The sequence below is a fragment of the Camarhynchus parvulus genome, chromosome 7 (genome assembly GCF_901933205.1).
Source record: "Camarhynchus parvulus chromosome 7, STF_HiC, whole genome shotgun sequence".
NCBI classification, from domain to species: domain Eukaryota; kingdom Metazoa; phylum Chordata; class Aves; order Passeriformes; family Thraupidae; genus Camarhynchus; species Camarhynchus parvulus.
The window spans coordinates 19633933-19653576 of NC_044577.1; the positions used below are offsets into that span (position 1 = coordinate 19633933).

At 39.5% G+C, this 19644-nt stretch overlaps 1 protein-coding gene across 5 annotated transcripts in view; it reads right to left on the reverse strand.

The window, feature by feature from the left end:
* Positions 1 to 19644, reverse strand: part of CSRNP3 (cysteine and serine rich nuclear protein 3) — a 96307-nt gene that overhangs the window by 9677 nt on the left and 66986 nt on the right. For all 5 annotated transcript variants that reach the window (XM_030952932.1, XM_030952931.1, XM_030952930.1 and 2 more), the window contains 3 exons: positions 15186 to 15356; positions 4876 to 5135; positions 668 to 964 (listed from right to left, as the gene is read on the reverse strand). In XM_030952932.1, the coding sequence (XP_030808792.1) occupies positions 668 to 964; positions 4876 to 5135; positions 15186 to 15356 (728 nt within the window). The remainder of the gene's footprint in view (positions 1 to 667; positions 965 to 4875; positions 5136 to 15185; positions 15357 to 19644) is intronic.

Below are 19644 nucleotides of genomic sequence, written 5' to 3' on the forward strand. Positions count from 1 at the left end.
AACTCAGCTGCACAACAGCAGCTCAGCAGAACTAGCAGAATTATCTTTTAGGGAACATTGTGGGACATGTACAGCTGACACTATGCAAATGTACAATATGAAATACCTCTTCAGTCTGCAGAGGAAAAACCTGCTATATTAGCAGATATCTTTTTACTGCCTACATGCAAATTTATCATGCTCAGACTTTAAGTATCATGCATGTTACATAAAGGACAGCATTGCAAAATGTCATTTAGTGTTTCCTATAGAGTTTGGACTATAATTCACATTTGGAGTGTCTGCTAATTGTTTCTAAAATAAAAGGTAATATCCCTTCTGAAATCTGCAGGCTACTTATTCTTCTGTTGTCTGCATCTGCCTATTTAGATAAAGGCCTAAAAGGAGTATGAGGAGCAGAATACTTGTGTAAGAACAAAAAAATCCCCTAAGCCATGTATGTGCCTAAAACCATACTGAAGATATTCTGGGAGATTGCACTGATTGCCCACTATATAGCCTTAAAACAGAGCATTAACAAACAGGTTGGACATCCACCAGTGTTATTGCCCAGTACTTAATTTCCAACAGTTATAACCTCAAGAACAGAAAGTACACACACGTGCACAGACGCACAACCCTCCCCCTCCCCAGACAATTAAATAATGACAATAATGTAGACATTTACCTGACATTTTATGCCTGCAAGACTACAGGTGCAAGTTTCTGGGTCACAGAAGACACGGCAGTCACAGCCACAATCCTCTCTGGACAGGCGGATGGCTCGCAGCTCGTGCTTTTCTTCCACGTCAATCTTCTTCACTCCAGAAGCTCGCAGCAGTGCCCGCCGCTTTTTTGTAGGCAGGGGTTGGAGAAAGAAGTACTCATCTACTTCAGTGTTGTCTAGATCAATATCATCATCAGAAATGTCATCCAGAGTCAGTGTATTGGCTTCCTCAGATTCTACCGTACCGTTCTTGGTCATCTGTTGCACAAAACAATTAATGAAGTCCTTAAACGATGCTCACACGTACGTCATGTCATAGATGGCAATATGTGAAATCATTACCAATTGCAAAAAAGCTGCATGTAAAAATGCTGCACGACTGCCAGGAAGTTCCAGAAAATGATCACAGGTAGGGTGACCAAGCATTTCTTTCACATTTAGAATATGAATTAAAACCACATTTGTAATACCAAGTTTGTAATGAAGGCAAGAAATTATCTGTTCTTTATTTACCTAAGTTTACTGTTTGCCATTAGCTGCTAGATCTCATGCCATTCTGAAATCTAGTCTTTTCTGTATTGCTTCACAAGATAATTGTTGAGACCTTAATTGATTCCTGTCTCTGAGCTCTCTGAAATTCTTAAATATCCCTTTTGAGATAGCAATTATACTACTGACATAGGCTCAGATCATGATGCATCACAGGTTTGTAAAATGGTATATTTTAAGTACTACTCCACTTTCTGTTACACATTTCACATTACACTGGTAAAAGGGGGTAATAACTCCCTAAACAGTTCTGCCTGGCCCTGGGCAACGGGGAGATTATTTACACCAGGTATTTCAATGTATTAGTTCAGTAAAGTCGAAAAAGCAACAATAGAAGTCATCCTTTTTCCTGTATATTCTACAGAGAGAGAGAGATAAATCTACACAGGGATTAAATGCATCTTGAATTAGCTGCCTGAAGCCAATACCTCACCATATACACAACTCAGCCTGAATATTTCCATCCAGAATGGCATTCTTGGTTATATCTTTTCATTTTACGTTAGCAAGGTAGCACTAAGTAGTGTGTATTTATGTTTCTTTGATTTATTTGTTTGTTTGTTTAATATGCAATAGCGGAATGACCTACCTAAGAAATCTGATTTCTCTAGTTTTATATACACAAGGTTCAAAACCATTTCTTAAGCAGATCACTGTTATTTAACCTAAGTTTGAAACTGTGGAGGGAGAAAAATTCTAATCCCTGCTCCTGTAATTAATTGACTATTTTATTCAATTACTGTTTAATAAAAATTAACTTTTAGGGCTCTTACCCATGAGGTGAATGCTGTAACTGGCCAGCACACAAAGGCACCTACAGAACCATTCCAATCCTGACACGTATTTCTCCTCCTCCTGCAAACCTTAACTACTTTGTTCCACAGCAGTGGAGCATCAGGGACTGGCCTGCAGTGATGAGCTGAATGCCACGTGCATCCCACAGGCTGGAACATCCAACATGTCCCACCAGCCAGCAGTTTGCCTTTTCAAAGCACCTCAGCTCCTGACTCCTTTGCAGGATGATTTCCTTCTTGTCGCCTCTAACTTTTTTTTCCTCCATTTTGCCACACAAAGAACAAATGAATTAATAAAAGCAAAGAGTCTAAACTTTCTCAAAAAAGTAACTTGGTAACTACAGAGGGAGGAAGATTATCAAAAACTACCAAATACCTTTTCCAGAACTTCAGGGGAACATTAAGATCTCTTGATTGTCATAATATTGCTCATCTGAATTAAACTTGATAGTAGATGGGTAAATTTCCTCATAAATCTAAAGGTCAATGTCATAACCACAGAACAAAGGCCAATGAATTTGTGAAGCCGTTGGGTGAAATTCAGTCCCACTCAGTAAAACAGGAAAAATGCAGGATGGACATCTCTGCCTTGCCCTAGTTGGAAGCTATTCCTTATGATTTCCCACAAAGGGAACCTACTGTGTCCACAGACCAGGGAGCCTTAACACCACGGGTCTCATGCTAATAGTGTTAATTTCAGGAGACATTATGAGTAAGCAATAAGGACTCTCTTAGGCAATTTTTTGTGCTTACTCATGCTTTCTCAAATGATTACCTTGTACCTTTCATTTGATAAGATGGCTTTTACATCCAGAATTTTCACACTCTGCTGCTAATAAGTGTTTATGCTACTGTCAGCAGTGTTTTCATCAAAGTGCTGGTACTAAACAGCCAAAGTGACATGAAAATGATTTCACAGCCTTTATCTGCTTTTAGTTAGAGGTGTTTTTTATTTGGCATTTTGCTTTCAGCAACAAAAACAGTACCTAATATTATGGAAACTCAATTTCAATATATTCCTGTATTTTTATCCTTTTTTAACAGGTTCTACAGGAGCAAATACTTTCTACTCACCAATTTGTATATTTTCATGCAATTAAAAAAACCAAAATATCCCAGAGAAACTGAAATTAAAAACCACACCGAAAATGTTACTTTCTATTTACATAATGGCTTTCAAATAAAAAACCACTGACTAAACTTCATTCTACTCCATTTTCTCATTTTCTTTATTTTTCTGTGATGTAATTTTTTAATGCAAATTGTGATTAGCACATTTTCATTAAATGAATAATAGTTTTGCTGACATAACTGCTAACGCTGTCACCTTAGAATGCCACATTTCCTTTTTTATTAATTTAGAAACTATGTGAATGACCAAGCAGCTCTTCCATCTCCGTAATAAAAAATCATCAAGGTCCTGTTTTCTTAAGCAAACAAAACATGCTCAGTACTTTACAGTGACACTTCACTGATTCAGCAAGTCCTGGATTTTCTTTTCATGTTTGAAATTTTCTTTTTTTTTTAAACCCAAGCACATAATCAGGGATGCAACTAAACTGAGGTTAATGGACTAGTCAAAACAGGAAGATTTTTGTTGCCTATGTTTTTATACATGCTCCAGATGAATAGGAATATTTCACTCTAGTAAAAGATTTAACACCAGCAAAATGAAAATAAGGAATGCAAATAAGGCTCTTCTTATTCACTGAATACTTATGAAGAGATTTTGCAGAAACTTAACAATCTTAATAATCATCCACTCAAACAAGTGGCTGGGAAGATGGAAAAATATGTATTTGGAAAACAAGTAGAAAGCATGATCTGTGTCCCCAAAACAGACTGGGGGGAAGCAAAACAAATTAATTAAGAAAGGAGATACATCCCAGCCAAGAGGACGCTTAGGAAAGGATGAAGAGCCAAGCTCCAGTGCATAAAGGCTAAAAGGCCTCATCTACTGTTTCAAGGTAAATAAGATGTGTGATTTTTCTGGATTTATTTTCTTGCTAAGAAAAGAGAAGTGAAATATTTGTGTGCTTGACTATTCTTTACTCACTCCACAGGGGATTCCTCTCTTTGAGCTGATTCCTGGAAGTCAGCCAAGGGATCTACAGCTAGTCATCAGTTACACAGCACAATTCACACTTGCTCTGAAAATCCTGTGATGTGAGATGTTACAGGTATAACCTCTATCAAGGGATAAGTCACTAGCATTCCACTAGCCTTTGGTTTCCAACCTGTCCAAATATCTGTCTGTGATTCACCTTCATCCTGAGTGGTTTTATGTTTGTTCTATGACAGTTCAAATTTTATGACCTTATGAATTTATTTAAGAATCTATTTAGTTATGAAAAAACCCCAAACAGTTAGGACACTGAAAAAAGCTCAGTTACAATTCTAAATATTGTTCACTTTTAATTGCAGGATTCATCTGAAAAAGAGTCAAAAATACATGCAGTGCAATCCATGACACAAAAAACCAGAAGTTAGAAGACTCATTCTCTTCCGGGCACTTCCAGACTTCTGCTGGACACCTCGTTAAAGGCTAACTCCCACCCCTCTCTGCAGAAAACAGGGAGTAAAGAACAACCTCCCTGTAAGCCCTTGGAGGAACATGGCAATGACAACTGCAAGAGCACTTGGTGTAATCAAACAAAAATGCATCTTCAGTAAAATTAGAAAACTCCAGGAAAACATCTATTTCCAACTAAAAATGGAGCTCATAGAAGGCAATTGTTTTGTTTAACACACACACCTTGGGCCCCTATAGCTCTGACACTGTTCAGTTAAATTAGGGCAGAGATCAAAGTCTTAGACAAGCTTTACCTTTAACTTTAGAGAATTGAGTTTCTCCTCCCTTAGGTGCTCTCTCAGCATCTCTCGGTGGAGCCTCTCCTGTTCCATGGCAAACTCCCCCAGGGTGTACTGGCGCACGCTGTTGTGGCGAGTGGACATTCCCAGCGTGCTCCCTCCTTGGCTGGGAACGCTGGTGAAGCCTTGCCTTCTCGTGAAGTAATACACAGTGACACAGTTAAAGTGGACATTCTTTGTTCTCTTGCGCTTCTCCCTCTTCAGGATTGAAGACGCTGGAACAGAGGCAGATTTCAGTGTGAACGGTGACCTGCAGTCAGGCAGCAGATGTGTTCAGACAAAGGGAACCGCGCAAGTGACAATACCTGACTACACAGACACCGTATTCCAAGGTGAGAAGGACAAGAAGGTAACGTTAGAAATAGAAGCCACTACAAGCTGTTACAGTCATGAACACCATTGCCTACTTCAGAAGATAAATACTTGGCCAGGAAAGTTTTTATTTCCCATCACATCATAAAAATGTTTTATCCTTTAACCAAGAAAGCAATCAAATCCCAGCAAAAGAAACCTCCTTCAGTGTCACCACACAGATGGTGATCCAATGACTTGTACCTCTTCCAACTCCTGCCAACAAAGTTGCACAAGGCAAGAGAGATCCACATCACCACAGCACAGGGTCATGCCAACAGAAAAGATTAGAATATCCAATTACCTAATTTGTGAGAAATTGATGTTGGAGAAACTATAAAAGAAGTATGTTTAGTGTTTTATACGGTCTCAAAAATTCATACCATCATCATCACCACTGAATGATAGAGAAATAATTCTGACTAGCAGTCAGACAGACTTTGTTTTTCTTTACCTTCATCCGTCTTTCTGCTGCCATCCACTGAATACATGTGTGTATATATAGTCTAATATGTAGAATTTTTACAAAAAAATTAAATCTAGTATTTTCTAACTCTTTTCTGATTCCACTCATACCTGTGCTCAGGTTTTTTAGTAAACATATGCAGTAATATATGAAACGTGTTTTAAAAAAATGCCAGTTTTTAACTATTAAATATTCTTCTTCTTTTGATTCTGCAGACACTTAGCAACTCCTTCCCATGATACTGATCTATTGTTTCTCACTGATAATAACTGCATGCCTTTAGAGGAAATAAAAAAAGACACACAAACCTTAGAGAAAGGTAAGGGACACTCCTTGATTTTTAAGATGAGCAGTCCAATTTATTAGATTTGTTGCAAAATAGCAACAGGCTGTTGAGAATGCAGCTTGTAAGTCACTGCTTTGCAGTTTATAGGCAACAACTGCAGGTGTGTGCAGGTATGAATGAGAGGCCTCATTGCCAGAATTCAGGCAGTAAAATGATTTAAAGGGTGCCTGGCCACTCTTGAATGGCTTGGATTATTTCTATAAAAGCAGTAAGAACAACAAGATGTAGACTGATAATCTAGAATTCCACCATTTCTAGAGATGGGACCCACTTGGCCTTCAGGTCTGGCTTTGTAACAGGTCTGATTTATTGTCACAGGTAAAACATAGTTCAGCCTCTATTACTGTTATTAGGTTGTGAAATGTTAATCACCACAAACGTAAATCCACAGACTTCTACATGAAGTAAAACTGCCAAAACACCCAGCGTCATCTACCAAACTGTGGGAAAACCAAGCATATTAGAAAATAAAGCCCTGTATCCAAATTACAGGCAGTGTGTCCTACAAACATTATCACAGAACTTTGTGGCTCACTGAAACAGGATTACTTCTCCTAAATACTAATAAGCTGCTAAAAGTATGGTAAAGTATATGGTTTGCTATATAAATAACAGACCTCCTGCAGGTGTGCTGGATTATAAACACAAAATAGATAAATATCATCAGGTCCTGTTACTCACATGCTGCTCGTAAAGTGTGTTACAAAAAAAGGTGTAGCATGTACAAAGGGAAATCAAAAGACAAATTCTGTTACATTAGGCATGTTTAACTTGCATCCAAGTTGAAGCAAATCTCCTATCAACAGAGCTTGTCAAAAATATTTATAGGAAGCCTTTAGTGAGGGAAGAGGGTATTTCATTAGCAGACTAGTTGACAGGAATGTGTCATTTTGCACGATATTAAATATGGTTTTAATGTGTTGTTCTTTTCCATACATACCACAGCTCCAAAACAAAACTGCCTTTAATAAAACCAATTTCTGAGTGTTTGTAAGATGGGGTAATTTTCATACTGAAATATTCTCTTTCAATGTAGCACAAAAGCAAATACACTAAATCAGAACCTGCACTGCCAATATGCTCTAATACATAAGAAAGTGCATATTAAAAAAACCCTTTTTCTGCTGAATGAGGTATCTGAACCATTCTGGGGTGTATCCAATTTCTGATATCAGTATCAATGTTATTTGGATCTCAACTGGATGATGCCTCTATCTCAGAATAAATATTGGCAGCTACTGAAAGGCAGGCAGCTTTTTTGCCAAATAAATGAACCAGTCACAAATGAAATGAGAAATAAAACTATTGCAAAATACTCAAAGAAAGAAAAGTTGCTCTTGAAAAAAAATACATTTAATGAAGAAATCGAAGGTAACTGCACCTGTAAATCTCACAAGTTGGAGAATCACACAAACCTTTGAATCCTCATCTGTAAAGCTGAGTATCTATGTCACAAGGTCTGTGTTGATAGTAATCTGGTTTAGATCTTAGCTGTGGAACTCCTGACAGGGCTGCTTTACTGGCAGGAATGACAAATGCTGCAATAAAAGCACTTCTGTTTTTTCAAGTCTCAATCTCTTTATGGTACAGATACTACTTTCATACTAATGGCTAAACATAAATAATGACCCCTTAGGTTTTATTCACATACTACACACTAACATTAATAGCTAAATGAAGCTAAGCAGTTAGCTTAGCTAGTTACTTCCAGATGGGGGAAAAAAAAAAAAAAAAAGTAATCTCTGATAAAAACTAGATATCATGAATGAGCTTTTATACTATGTGCATTTTTGCCCATGTGTGTGCATCAAAATTCAGAACATGAATTTCATGCATTGCCATACATTTATGCCTAATACTTTGGTCAGCAATCTCTCAGTTAAGACTGCAGATGTCATGGGCTGTCTTAAAGAACCCTGTAATGCACGTCTTCAATTTTTTATAGTTCTTATCAGTTTCAGTAATTGAATTGTCAATGCCACACCATCAAAGTTGCTTGTTTGTGGGATTCTTTTGATATATCACTGATTAAAACTGTCAAAATAGAATTAAGATGAATTTCATGAAAATGTTGACACACGGTAACTTCACTGGCACTGGCACTGTAAATTCAGCACTAGATTGAAGACATGTATGAAGACAATGTGAGAGCTGACATGCATTTGTTGTAAATGCCATTAAAGTTTGTGCTGTTATTTATTAAGGTAATTCTGAGTCAGACAAATTATACAACAGTCTGTAATTAAACACGCGTGTAAACATTCAGGGCCCTCAGAATACACGGGATTACTTTTTCTGGAACACATCCTATCTTTTGGTAGAACTCATTAAAGGGCAGAGTTAAGGCCCTGTGAAGAACTCCACAGCCATCTCCTGAATGCTGCTGTCAGGGGGAGTTAGAATATACTCATATTTATATGAATTTTGTTTACAAGAATAAATCTGGAAGGAGCTGCAGGAGTTTACAGGATTGTATTTGATTAGTCAAAAGCACAGATTAGAATGTCAGCAAGAAGACATGAGAATTGTGACCACCTTAGCTACCAAGGACACAGAAAGAAGCACAGTCAGCACTGCAAAGCACTGTGTTCCTGCTCTATTACACTTCCTAAAAATCTCTGAGCAGAGGGCTGCCTTGATGTGAGCTCAAAAATACTATTAAATATTGAATGGAAATGTTGAACAGTTTCCAATGTCAGGGACAAAGTGTTCTATAACTGATTCAAACACTTTGCTTCAAACCAACCAAAACAGAACTACCACCTTATCAGGAGTCTGGGGAATTTTTTATTTTGCATGCACTGTACCTTACAGAGTATGTTAAATCTGCTGGAATCACTGCTAAGGGTACTGTTTAACTCAAGACAGAGCAGAAGAACACACAAAATACTTATGTTCTCATCTGTTAGAAAGCATGAATATACACCTAGCAACATTTACTGAAAATGTGAAAAAATCGGGTTTTATCACACTTAGTCATCATTTATTTCTTGTATCTTGGTTACAGATGTCATCATTGGCCCATCGAACTCCCAAATCCCATGAATAGATTTCCTCCTTTCTAAAGGGGAAAATCAGTATTTCCACTAGCAATCCAACCTATGCTTAAAAGAATCACCTAAGTCTCATTTGTATATTGAATAAATTATAACTAATGCAATAGGAAAGCAAGAGCAGTAATATTCTGGCAGACTGAAGCAAAGCTTTCCTGACTTCCTCTCATATGTCCTAGGCACTATGCATCAGCACTGTCCATTTGCCTTTCAGCATCCTCATTTTCCAAGTTGGGCACTGGAGCTACAGCAGTGAGAAACCTGTGGAAGATGCAGCCCCTTCCTTCTGCATGTTTAGCGGCTGAAACAGAACCCAAACCTCCCCCTAAGAAAAGCACCCACTGAAGCTGTGTTCATCCATCAAATGCAAAATCTGCTTCCTATTTTTATACAATCCTGATAGGAATGACATTTTAAGCTCATCATGTTTTTCTAACATTTTTTACCCAGAAAAATGGTAGTTCTTTGATTACAAAACTTAAATGATCTCAGTTCTGGCCGAACTCCAAGACATAAGCACTTTCTTCTGCTGTCTCAGCTATTCTTCTGATGTCAAAGACACATTAAAATAAATGTGAACCATATGGCTCCCCAGCAGATTACTCACACTCCTGCATCAATGAGGGTAAAGCAATGCATTGTCACCAGTGCAGAAATATCTTAGGCATGTGAAAATTTCAAAAGGCTGGAAAAAACATGTGTGGAGCAGCCTTTTGGATTAAAGCTCTATCTTAGACCAGTGGAAATGCTGCACTTGTTACATTCTACTACCAATTTGTCTGCTTTTTACATACTCAGTGTCATACAAACCATTATGGCAAGAAGGATTAGCACCATTCTCCACCTGCTCCATGACTTTCCATGCAGTGTGTCATCAAGTCTAACACCACAGAACAGCAAAGCCTAATCCCTCCTGGTAATTCAGGTCAGAATGCTGCTTATAAAAACCAGCTTGCTTCCCAACACTCATAGAAAAAAATCTAGGAAAAGGTTGTATCCAGAAATTGCTTCTACCTCTTTCTCTTACCTCTCCTTCTATCCTATTATCTTCCAAAAGGTATCTTCTAAGAGTGTCCATACACTCAATTTACAAGTTTCCGACCCTGAATGATAAAATACTTTTCCTACATGCTGGAAATCTACATTAAGAGGAAATCATTCTGTGTGAGTTTGAGCTAAGACACTGCAATACATTTCGCTGAATTTATTTGCATTTCTTGCTTTTTAATGCTCAGATGAACTGACTTATTTTAAAATCAAATACAAGAACCTCTCAACCTGTTAGCATTTCATAACATGAGTCAACAAATAGCAATAAAAACATATTCCTCATTAACAAGGAAATTCCAAGCCTGGCTGCTGGCAACATGAATAACAAGATGCCATGAAAAAAGAAATGCCTGCATTTACTTACACGTTTTCCCATAGTAAACCAGCATCACCACTTCTAACTCATTCAGAGTTGAAGTTTCTATCATTAACCAGCAATTAAACATAAAACTTAAGTTCAAAGCTCAGGTCATGTCTTGTGCTATTGACCTTAGACCAAATAAAACATTATCCCTCTATGAAGATAATTCAGAAGAAGCTACACCTTCCTAAGGATTTCATACCTTCTTTCACATTATGCATGGGCATATATGTAAGGCAATCTCAGTAAGTCAGCGGCTCTACAAAATTCAAAAAGTGCTTTACAGGGCACATTGAAGGAACTGCAACAGGGATTTTTTTGTGTTTTGCAAATTCCTCACTATCTTTAACAGCAAAATCAAAAGATGGCAAGAGCACTTAGAGACCAAAGGGCTTTCTCAGAGCCCTCAGTGACCTGTCAACTCCTAATGAACCAAAGTAGATCCAAAAGTACTCTAAAGACAGTACCCTAATTAGTGGAATGGCAGGACCTGTGATTATGGATAACCTTGCTCATGACAGGGATAATGTTAATGCCAATAGAGCGAGAACTGATGGAGGATATCACCAGACTCTATGATGGCAGCACCTCCTGTGGGTGATAATCACCGTATCAGAGAAGCTGCTGCTGGCCATCTCAAGTGACTCTGCAGGTGAGGACAAGAAGTTTCAGCTACAGGACACTGAAGTTGAAATGGCAGAAGAAAGCAGCAGCTCCTTATGTTTCTTAAGAGATGCGTCTGTGATTAATGTGCTATGGGGAGTTATTACCAGCACCAAAGCGCAAAAGACAGGACTTCACAAGGTCCCCACAGGTCTTCCAATTGCACACGATTCTCTAAGTTAAATTTGGGTATTCTTCTGTATCAGAAAAAAAACACCAAGCATTTAGAGGCAGGTACCTCACCAAAGCAGGGAGAATCACAGAATCATCAAATTACTAATGCTGGGAAAGATCTCCAAGATCATCAAATAATTTTTGACTGAATGCCACCATGGCCCTTAAACTGTATCATGAAGTGCCATGTCTACTCCTTTTCTGAGCACTTCCAGGGATGGTGACTTCTCCACTTCCCTGGGGAGCCTGTTCCAGTGTTTAACTTCTCTTCCAGCAAAGCAACTTTTCCTAATATCCAACCTAAACCTCTCCCGGCACACTTTGAGGTCATTTCCCCTTGTCTGTAAGAAGAGACCCCCACCTTGCCACAACCTTTCATGGAACTGTAGAGAGCAACAAGGTCTCCCCTGAGTCTCCTTTTCTCCACTGAACACCCACAACTCCCTCAACTGCTCCTCAAAGGATTTATGTTCCAGACCCTTCACGAGCTTCATTACCCTTCCTTGGAAGGGTATTGAATATTCCCCTATAGCTGAGCTGCAATGTGGAACTCAGTGTTCCTCGTGCACACAATACAGGAATGGTCAGGGTGTTGTACTGACATCCTCAATAGCAATTCCAGGTTTTTCAGCTTGCTGTGGAGCAGATTAAACACAGCAGTGGGGTGGCAGAACTGGACAGGGCAATTGAAAGGAGCTCCAATGGCATTTTGAGTGCTCCAGCCCTGTATTCTGTGTATGCCTAAGTCCTGACTAATACTGTACGTGCAACTACTTGAAGATGAACATCCTTCCTTCTGATATGAAGGCATTCTGTGAAATGGGACAGGCATATGGACTAGCCAGTAATACACTTTGGCAACCATTAAAGCAAATCTGCAATGACTAATGACCTGCTGAATCAAACTGAAATTGCTTCAATAGACTGAGAAAGGTAAGTAAAATACACAACAGGGATTATATCTGCCAGCAGTAATGAAGGCACTCCATCACCATTTGCTAAGAGATTTAAAAATGTGCACATCTGTAAAAATACACACACCTTATAAAGAAAATGCTAATGGTAAAATTTGTCTATTCTTTATGGACTGTAATTTTTGTTTACTGACTCAGTTGCCTGCAACCTAGGCTAGGGATTTAATAATTTCTTCTTGTTGCTGTCTTTATTTGTTTAAATGGATATATTGTTAAAGAAACTCTGTATTTATCCCTGTGTAATTGTCACAAGCAATAGCACTTAGGGCCATCTAAGTCATGTGTTTTCTGCCATCACACTACAGGGTTAATTGCTGAGAACAAAGTTATCTTCTGGTAGCTCTGCCCCACTTGAATGATCCACAGCAGCTGTGTGCCTCATTTAGCTGGCAGGTTAAACTGACTGTAAGACTAATTGAGCAGAATTCTTGCTAGGCTCCTGTTTATCTGACCCAATACATATAGTTTCAAGGGTTGTGTAAATACAGAGATGCATCAGCTGTGCTAGATGGATTCATATACAAAATGCCTGCTTCCTAAAGTGCTGAAGAGATTGTAGTTACAAGCAATTTAGAATTATCTCTTTGTCAGGTCAATTAGAAAGAAAAAATAAGACTTAGAGGACCATGTTAGCATTTCTTTTAATTCTCAATATAAGAATTAATTTATAGATCTTGATGTTGACTACAGGTCACACAACCCTCTCCCCCTTTTCCAGTCAGTAGAAGAGAGTTGATAGTCAACTCCATATTCACCTACATGAAAACAGAGCAGAAAAAAGACAGTACACAGGATCTGACAGTGTCCCACTAAATAGAACAGAAAATGGTACAACATGTCAGGAAGTAGTTTAGGAAGATAACCTCCATCAAGGAGGTATTCAGGCATGTAACAGAGGCAAGGAATCTCGACAGCCTTTTTTCTGCACTGGCTCTTTTCAGTCTGCTCACTGAAAAAAGTCTCACAGAACTCAACCTTATATTTAGATTCAAATATTCAACTTAGAAAAGCTCGTCTCTTTTATTGAGAAAGACGAATGAGTTTAAAGCACGAACAAAATCCCTTCCAATGAACACTGTTAACGGTTGCATTAGTACACATGACAAGTGCATTTAATTTTCAGGTGAGTCTCACTTAATAGCCCTTAAGTGATACAGGGGTTCTGTATTTGATTTCTTGGAATTTAGGCTGGTGCATCTGTATTAAAGACAATACTTTTTAAAAATGTCAATGCACACACAAACTACTTGCTCTTTCTACTTCTATATCACCAATTGATATACACACATGTATTTTTTCAAAAAATGTAATATGTACAATTTCTGTAGGTGTGAGTGCACACACAGATAAACATTTATTACTCTGGCCACAAGGATCTCAGTTAGATAAGTCATTAATCGAAACACTGAAATACTGTAGTTTCTCTTACAGAAAGGGAAGTTCCTTTAAACTAAATTGTTTATTATATCAACTACAATTAAAGCTTATTGTTACATGCATGTACTACAACTTCCAAGTTTGTCCCTGTTCATTGTATCACCTGTGCACGTATTCACAATAAAATTGTGGTCTTCTGTGTGGGTGGGAATGACTGTTTGATGTAAAAAGCCTGTTTTCAGTCTACAATGAATAATCAACTAACTTCTTCAACAGATGCAAATGTTAAAGTAGCAGTATGCAGATAATATTGTCCCCAAGAAAATTTTCTAAATACTAATCTAAATTTAAATTTCTAAATACTACCAAAGAGGTTTACTGGGTAACTTACTCCTCTGTGGTACTTCAATAAAATGGGTCCCCAACTAGCACTGCATCTTAAATATCATATAGCACCTCAAGAGTGTTCCATGTAAACCCGTTTCAAAAGTCATGCCTGTTCCTCCTGTGCACAGGAACATTCCCAACCACAGCAAAGAGGATTCAGACCCACACATCCAAATGCCTGCTCAATGGTAGGTAATGCAGTTAAAAGAACATTCATATCACATACTACAAACATGATTTCTAGGCACATCCACCCACTCAGTTACACGGAACACACTCTGTACGGGCTGCAGTGAGGAGCCTCACCTACTCCTTGGCTCACAGTTTTAAGGAATAACTCCATAGAGGAGATCTAAATGCAACAGAGTTGAAGGAGGCAAACCCCTGCTTTTTAGAAGCTGCAGTTCACTATTAATAAATAATATAACCACCTAAAACAAGTATCATAAACTGCAAACATAAACTGTAAATTTATCATTCCCAGAAATATATGCTGCAAATGTAGCTTGGCTAACTTAAGACCAAATTCTTATCTGTACACAAAACCATTGCAAAGTACAGAAATATCCTCTGGTACCTGAAAAAGAGAAACTATTGAAATAATATCTACCATACACAACATTCATCAGTTCCAAGTAAAAGAAAGCTTATATTGTTTTTAGAGAAGAACTCTCACCAATACTGTATTACAGAGAGCTGACAGCTGCAATATATTTAGCTAAGGAAAATAAAGTGAGCTAAAGTACTTTCCCTACAGTACCTGTTTGAACTATTTGGAACACAACTCCTAACATTAACTACAAACAGCTACATAATTCAAACAGCAAATAGGTAGGAGCTTCCAAGAGACTTCAAACTTTTACAACAACAGTCTAACAGACAAGAAGTAAAAGAATGTAAGAGTATTTTACAAAGTATTTTTGAGCAAGTCACAAACTGAACATCATGGAGAGACTGTTTCATGATCTGCTCAATTACAAATCATCATGCTTATCTAACCACAAAATTTATTTTATTTTGAGAAACAGGAACAATTCTTTGGGTACACAGAGTTAGTACTTACGGGTAAAATGATTAGAAGTGGATGGATTGACACTATCACCACTGTCAGCACTTTCACTGCTGGAAATGTCATCATCTGATTCCCTCACAGAGGAACAAGGTGAGGAGCCATCAACTTCTTCAAACTTCCTCTTTAAAATTCCACTCATTGCTGCAATGCTGTCACATGTACCTGTAACAGGAACAGAGGCAACGAGGCACTGAAACATCCAGCTGTAGAATATGCAATCATAAACTCCAAAGTAATTTTTATTTCAAAATAGCAGTAAATTGCCACTTCTAGTCTTGAATAATAATTTAATATTAAATTACACATGACTAATTAGGAGAGTGAAGCCACAGAGAAGAAAAAAATCTTAAGTCCTACTCTAACTTGACACATATGGAGGTGATTATTTCACTAGAATAATCTGTAACAGATTGCTTTCAGGGAGTATTTTCCCCACTATGTCAACAGCATCCCCATCTTCTTCTAGGTTATGTTGTGAAATTCCAAACCAAGAAAAAAATGACAGACCTGGTCCCTCCTTTGGCTGCCACAGGAGGAAGGAAAGCTCACAATCAGGGGTGAAATTAAGAATAAATCATCTTGAACACTACAGTTTCCAATGCTAAATATAAGTGACATAACCAGTGTTCACACCACCCTTTAAGAATTTCATTGGATAATTCCAATATTACAGACAGGTAAAAGACAGTGAAGGCACAAAGACCACACATGAATTTGTGCTCAATAAACACCTGGAGTTCTGAAGTTACACCAGTTAAAGACACCAACTGCCTCCCAAACGTTCTCCTCTCCCACCTACCAGGTCTATGAAAGGCAGGTCACCCTTGACTAAGCTGATCTCCTCTTACAGGGTGACCTGCCTAGTGGTAGAGGCAACGGCTGGGGATGTTGTCTACCTGGACTTTACTAAAGCCTTTGACAACGTTTCCCTCAGCATCCTCATGGAGAAACTGACTGCTGACATCTTGGATGGGTGTAAAAACTGGCTGGCTGGATGGCCCAGAGAGTGCTGGGGAATGGAATTAAATCCACTTGGTGGCTGGTCACTAGTGGTGTTTCCCAGGGCTCTGCTGAGGCCAGTCCTGTTTAAATATCTTTATCAATGATCTGGACAAGGGGATCAAGTGTCCGTCCCCTCAGTCAGTTTGCAGATAACATTAAGTTGGGCATGAGTCCAAAGAAGGGCAGTGAAACTGGGGAAGGTCTAGAAAGTGACTCACATGAGGAGCAGCTGAGAGAGCTGGGACTGTTCAGTCTGGAGAAAGGAGACTCAGGGAGGACCTCATCACTCTCTAAAACTCCCTGTAAGGACTTTTTAGCCAGCTGGGGGCTGGCCTCTTCTTCCAGGTAACAAATGACAGGACAAGAGGAAACGGCCTCAAACTATGCTGGGGAGGTTTAGATTGCGTGTTGGCAAAGATGTCTTCAACACAAGGGCGGTCAAGCATGGGAATGGGCTGCCCAGGGAAGTCACCATCCCTGCAGGTACTTAAAAGATGTGTAGATGGGGCACTTAGGTACATTGTTTAGTGGTGGACTGGTCAGGTTAATGGTTGAACTCAATGATCTTTGAGGTATTTTCCAACCTAAATTATTCTGTGATACCAAAATTAAGAAATGAAATGCCTAATATATTCCTGAGGCTGAGCAGAATATTATAAAGCTACGTATTCATTTAGCAGCATGGCCTGGTTCCAGCCAGGACAGGGGTAATTTTTCCAGTAGCCCAGAGGGGGCATGACCAGGACACCAAGGTTACTCAGTACCACCTCACATGATTACTGGGGGCAGGGGAAAGGGAGTCTTTTCTGGAGAGTAGAAGTTCTTTATGGCTCCAATTCCAAGGCAGAGAGAGCTGGTGCTGTCTGTTGTGGGTTTCCACAGTGAGCAGTAACATTTCTTTTCTTGTACTCTCTGTCATGAATATTGTTGCCCTTACTGTTCCTCTTCTTACCTCATTGCCATTTCCAGTACAATGTTCTTATCTGAACCCACCATCTTCACCTTTTTGCCTCCTATTCTCCTCTCCAGCCACTGCAGGGGGGGAGGGAGAGTGAGTGAATTTGGAGAGTTTCTGTGGGAGCACTAAACTGGGGAGTGCCCCCCTAAACCATGACACAGCAGAGGAGGAAATATTGCATGTAATTAACTAACTGAGGAGAGATCAAGAACAGCTGGAGCCTGCCCAGAGGACACACAGCTGCCACCATCCTGCCTGCAGCACTGCAAAGACAAATGCTCCTAACACTTATCCAGGCAAAAAGTTTGTCTGGGATTGATGACACACTGTACTCATCAGGGACACACAACCCAGCGCTTAGGGCTTGACAAAGGGTTCTGCTCAATCCCACTGAAAGCAAGAAAAATAAAATATTCATTTACACTGCTCATGAAACAGAACTATTGAAATCTCTACAGCTGCCTTTAGGATTCCTTAATTCTGGACCAGCCACATTCTGCTCCTTCCTGGAAGCTGAACTAGATATCCTCCAGAACTCCCTTCCAACCAACATTTCGATGGCTCTGTGTTTAAAACCCCAATATATCTGTGAGGAAGCTGGCATAAGCTGGGCTAAGTGGCTACTAAAGAAGACAAGGTTAAAGCAGAGATTCCAGTACTGGCCAAAATGTTTAACAATTAGCACATTTCAGGGTTTTGGCTCAGGCCACCTCTTGCTCTCCTCGATTATGCAGGATGAAGCAGGTGCCAGAACCATTCCCAGCAGGCAGGCTGGATGAGGGCACCTGGGTTTTGGCACAGGACTGACAGCTCAACCATTGTGGACAAGAGCTGTATCCTGTCACTTGGCAGCAGAAGCCAGAGAATGCTGTCCCTAGCCCGTGTCTGTCTTATCTTTTCAATTAGTACAGAGGCAGTCTCAGGGATGTGGCTGCTGTGCTCGGACCCTGCAAGCACAGCCCTTCAGCAGGTTCTCTGCTATCTTTGCTCACACTTGGCCTCATACTAAGTAGTTTCAATGTCTCCTATGTATTCTACAGCTCCCTTCAAGCCCCAGCACCAGTTTCTTTCCTGGAAAAAAACAAAACAACAGTGTGAAGAGAACTGCAACCTTTCAGCATGGTATGAAGTCATGGCAAGATAAAGGTGGGCATATGAGAACTACCAAAAAAAAAAAAAAAAAAAGGAAAAAAAAACCACCAAAAAAACCCCACCAAACCCCCAAACAAACAAACAAACAAACAAAAACCCAAAGAAAAAGTAGGACTCACCATCTTACAGAGTCTGTGAGACTAATTCCAGATCATAATTCCACAAACACTGAAACCTGTCTATATGAAATTCATGGGTTGAGGTGGCAAGAGCACAGTGGTTTCTTCCCAGTGCAGAGTTTAGTTCTAATTACTTGTTTTGCTTTGCTGACAAAGCATTTTACTTTGCCTGCCAGCTCCTAAGCACAGCAGGAGGGACTTATGAGCAGGTTTAAACTTGCCTTTGTAAGTCAAAACTTGGAATTGCATATACATTATACAACATTTTAATGATATTATTAAATTGCAAGGATTAGAACAGAAGTTTTATAATAAGGGAGCTCATTCACTTCTTGAGAATCAAAAGCTCTAAAAAACACACATGAGATTGTACCAAGTTTAATATCCTGTCTCCAGCAGTAGTCACTATTTAATGCTTCAATGGAAAGCAATGGGATGCAAAATCCTGCCAAACAACTGCAGATACACAGCTCTGCTTCCTCATCCTTACAGCCAATTTCCTCTAAGCATGAGACTTGAAATATTGCTATATGACAGTGCCCAGCCTCTTAGAAATTCACTTGACTTGGTCTCCTGAGGCAACAAGTTTCTTATTAGCTTTCTGTGTAAAGAAAAGAACCACAACAAAACACATCTTCTGAAACTATAGCCACACCCCCTTCAAAACCACTGCAGTTTCTATCTCTACAATATTTTGGACAGTAAGCAGCAGGAAGGCAGCAGTGTCCAGCAGCATGCTGTACTCGACAAAACTACACAGCTACTTGCTCAAAGTGGGGACAGCTGCGAAGTCACTGACATCTTGTTGCTGTATTACAGTGGTATTTCAGTAGTGATTACATTACACGGGAGGTAGAGTGCATCTGCTGATCCTGTACAGAATTAGGAAACACCTTTATATTTGGGGGGTGTGCAAGGAGGGAACAGCAATGGAGACACAAATGGAACTGCACATTAAGTCCTGCATCCCAAAGCTGGGGCAGCCGTCCAATGGCTGCAGCTGCTGGAAAGCACCTGGCATGTTCCTGCCTACACTCCCAACCTCACAGCTGTGCAACCCTTCACAGCCTGCCTGCCTGCCCCTGGGGAGCTCCCCAAAGCCACACAGCCTCTTGCTGACACTACTCCTCTTTTAATGTGGGAACTAAAGCACTCATCAGCAAGAACAAGGAGGAGAAAATGAGCAAGAAACTGTGCAGGTCTGAAACACCTGAGCACT